Source organism: the organism of the source record quoted next (genome assembly GCF_019968985.1).
Source record: "MAG: Porospora cf. gigantea B chromosome Unknown PgB_NODE_2267_length_3769_cov_124.028, whole genome shotgun sequence".
NCBI classification, from domain to species: Eukaryota; Apicomplexa; class Conoidasida; order Eugregarinorida; family Porosporidae; genus Porospora; species Porospora cf. gigantea B.
Genome location: NW_027178808.1, coordinates 1 through 3,769, shown reverse-complemented (window position 1 = coordinate 3,769; position 3,769 = coordinate 1). Strand labels below are relative to the sequence as shown.

Here is a 3,769-nt window from a genome sequence, read left to right as displayed (position 1 = left end):
CTTTAGCGCCCTTCTTGACCTCTGAAACGACGACAACCACCTTCTTCATACGGATTGGCTTGTCGAAGTCGAAGTCTTTTAGAGGGCCGTCTGGGATGTCTCGGTCGTACAACTGCTTATTAGGGGGGAGTTTCGTCTTCTCCTCCACCTTCTTCTTAAGATCAATGCCCTGGGGATTGGGAGGAAGCTCCACTGGCATCTCGTCACCTTCGGGAGATACCACGACAACTTGAGTGGGGGCCTTAATTTCGATGATGTCCCCAGACTTCACGTCGCCCTGACTGAACTTGCTGTCCGGTTTCAACACCGCTCCAGTTCGTTCCAACGTCCATACGAGGTTCGGACTGTCAGGTAGCTGCACTTGGGAGGTCAGTGAGCGGATAGGGTCGTCCCGGAGAATGAGCACACGATTCTCTTGGACTGGCGGGACTCTCACAATGATGGGCGTCTTCATGACTTCAGGGGGAATGTTGTTGACAACCATTCCGTCTGGGACGTCAGGCGCGAATTGGTCCGCCGGAAGAGGCTCAGACATGTTCAGCTTCTCCTGGACCTTACGCCTATAATCTTCGGAAGTTTCTCGGCCGTCCATCTCGATCGTGAACGGCTTCCCGTCAGGGTCCTGCACTTTCAAGGTGACTGTCTCTGTCACGTCGACTTGGTCACCATGAATGAGGCCCATAGAATCCGGAGTCTTGTTAAGATCCAGCTCTGTGTCACCCTTAAAGAATTTCCACTTCTCAGGGGGGGTACGCATTTTACCTTTCTTCTTAACTTCCTCTCGCAGACGGGTCAAAGGCTCCGAACCTTTCACGTAGACCATGCTGGACAGGTCCTGTGATTTGATGTTGACACCTGTGAGCACGTAGATTGTCTGGTCCTGCAGGTGCTGCGTTGCGAGTGCGACGTCTGTCACGTTCCGGTCGAAACGAATCTCGGGTCCTGGTATGTGTGTGGCCTCGCTCACTGCTTGTCGTAAGTCACTTCCGGAGTAGCTCTCGTCGAACTCGTAGTGTTCAGTTCGCCCTTGGTAGACCACGTGCACCTTCATCTGGGCCTTGATCTTCGGTTGGCAGAACTCGTCCATACGCACGGACTGCCAATCTGCTTGCGGATTACTTGAGGCCTCCAGAAAATTCTGCGTCTTGCACACCAGGTAGGCGTCGTGTTTTTGCAACGAGAGGGCCAAGTACTGTGTCTGTATCGTCCATGGCCCGACCCCAAGTCGGTTTACATCAGCCTCTGCCTGGTATCGCTGTGTCATCCCCTGCATCTCCTGCCAAATGGCCGATGACTGGGAGGTGACGGCCCCCGCCTTAGTGGATACCTCAACCGGAAATGAGGGGCCTTGAGAGAGCTCTTGTTGGACCGCTTGCATGATGAATTGTTTCTTGGATTGCAGGTCAGGAACGCAGTTGAACACGAGTAGGTCGAAGAGGTCTGCACCGAGTTCTTTTGCCTTAGCGATGGTCTGCACAGGCGTGGCCCAGGCAGTGACTGTCTGCCCGTTTTCTTCGTAGCATAGCATCTGGGCTTGCAACACCTGTTGATGGGCGCTTGATGCGTAGCCGTTAAAGTCTTTCCACGCCTCTTGAATGCTGCTGGACTTGGCTAGGAAGCTCTCCTTCCCCTCCTCCAGAGCCAGACAAGCGTAGCCTCGAAGTATTCGGCGCTCCAGCGTCCGCCAGACTACCGAAAGGACGGGCGGATTGGCCACCATGCTTGAGGGCTTGGCGTTTGGAGGAATGGGCGCTAACGCTCTCTCCTTCACCCCTTGCAGCATGTTATTCTGCTTTGTCTGCCATTGGTCGTCTCCGATCTTACACCCGCTCCGGCAATCCAGCCAGTTGAAGTTGACTCCATTGATCATCTCGTTCTCCGCAATCTTTGTACGTATCGCGTGATAGCCCGCGTAGAGATCGTCAGTACCGTCTTGTGACAGCGTGCCACATTTGAGTTGACTGTACGACGACGGTAGCTCCTCAAAAGGGAATGCTTCACGGCCTTCCTTCTGTCCGGTGCTTCCCTGCACAACCTTCATGTCGCCTCCTTCATGCTCAAAGCGTTTTAGGGGCGTTCTGAGCGAAACCCCTGTCGCGATTCCGATAAGAAAAAGAGCAAGCATGAAAGCGAAACTGGGTGCCACACCAATGCGAAACAGAGGGTTCAGACTACAAATCATACCCTTCAAAGAACGTTATCCTCCCACCCTACCAAGAACTCTTGCTGGTTGTCAGACGAGAAGAGTATACTCGGTTTCCGATTTACAATGCACACAAAAAATGCATCTCAAAGATTCGTGTCATCAGTGGCAGCGATTCTGCTTAACATTGTCATTATTGGAGGCTGCTTCTGCTTTATATGCTGGCCGGCTGTTTTGAAGACAACAGTTCTGTTAGGAAAATCATCCTGTTTGAAATTCCATTTGGGACTAAACACTGTTTGGACCGAAATCGCCTGTGACCCCTCCGAGCAGCTAGAAGTGCTCAACGACTGCCGATCCGTCCGAAAGCTCGACCGGGCGCCACTGTGGCTCTTCGCGGACGTGATGAACGACAGGCTGGCACGGCTGGGTCTGTCCCGAACAGCGACCAGCGCGCTCTTCTGGTCATCGTGGCTTTCCAAGGCACTGCTGGTGGGGGGGCTGATGTATCTGGGATCGTTGGTGTTGGTGTTCCGTTACGCGTTCCATGAGCGACCGCTGTTCTATCGGAACACAGCCGTCGTTGTGGAGTCGTTGGCTGCCGTTCTCATTACTCACGCCTCCGTGTCCTACATGGCCCACTCGGACGCCTGGTCCGCCTCGTTAGCCCACCTGGGGACGGGCTCCGTGTTCTTCGTGATGCTGATAGTTGGATGCGTCATGATGCCTGTAGTGAACGTGCTGTTGTTGCCCCGTAAGCTGCCGAGAGATGGAGAGCGAGCGGTGCTTCATGCAGGACAGTTGGCATACAACATGGCCAAGACATACGATGAGTATGATCTCATGCTGAAATCGTTCAGCTAAATCGCGAAGATGTTCACGTTTGGTGACTTCGTCGCCCATCCTTTGATAGGTCAGAAGAATTGATGCGTCCATGACAACAGCGTAGCTTAGAGAACGGTGGGGGGTCAATAAACCCAGGCAGGTCCGTGGATCGGAATCGCGCGCTGCTATTATTCTGCTTTGAACACACCCTTTGATGTTCCTGGCAGAGAAATATTAAATGCAACAAGATTGCATAAATACTAGCTTTCGCTCACAAACGCATCCACAGATCCTGTCCTGCATTCTGTGAGTTTTCGACAGCAATTACCCGCGAATCTTAGGATAGCTTCTTTCGACGGGGACACGAACGGCGACGAGGACACGATAGTGCCCGGAAGATGTTGACGATGACTGGCGCCCTCCATGGTGAAGTGCACCATGAGAGCCACGCCGAGGCCTTCGTGGCCCAGCACGTATCCGTCTCCTCTGACACGGTCTCTAGCGTTTGAGTATGTCGCGTGGTGCGTGCTCTCGTTTTAAAATGACGTGTAAGCAGCTTGATGCCAACCCCGGTGGCGTTGAATGAGTCGTTCAGCATCGATTTGAGCCGACCTATGACCTGTCCCCTTGACGGCAGCTCAACTTCGCCAAAGAGATCAAAATCCAGATCCTCCGCGTCAAGTTCCACCAAATCAAATTTATCTTCCCCCCACTTGCAGTGTTTCCAATCCTCGTAGGCCCTTTGATTTTCGCTGCGAGTCTCCCAGAGCGCGCTGGAATCTTGCGAACAGACGCTCATGG

At 53.3% G+C, this 3,769-nt stretch overlaps 2 protein-coding genes across 3 annotated transcripts; one reads left to right on the top strand and one right to left on the bottom strand.

Annotated features, from left to right (window-relative positions):
* KVP17_004495 (uncharacterized protein) lies at nucleotides 1-2,182 on the bottom strand (the record flags this gene model as incomplete). 2 transcript variants are annotated; one of them, XM_068522725.1, is made up of 1 exon in its annotated part: nucleotides 1-2,182. In XM_068522725.1, a coding segment is annotated over one exon (2,182 nt), but the record flags the coding sequence as incomplete, so codon positions are not given. The 2 variants fall into 2 exon arrangements, with proteins under 2 accessions (XP_068376814.1, XP_068376815.1); XM_068522726.1 differs by having other exon boundaries at nucleotides 20-2,125.
* Nucleotides 2,183-2,269: 87 nt separating this feature from the next.
* On the top strand, nucleotides 2,270-3,007 carry KVP17_004496 (uncharacterized protein; the record flags this gene model as incomplete). Its single annotated transcript, XM_068522730.1, has 1 exon — nucleotides 2,270-3,007. One exon carries the CDS (start codon nucleotides 2,270-2,272, stop codon nucleotides 3,005-3,007), a length of 738 nt encoding a protein of 245 aa, XP_068376816.1.
* Nucleotides 3,008-3,769: the final 762 nt, after the last annotated feature.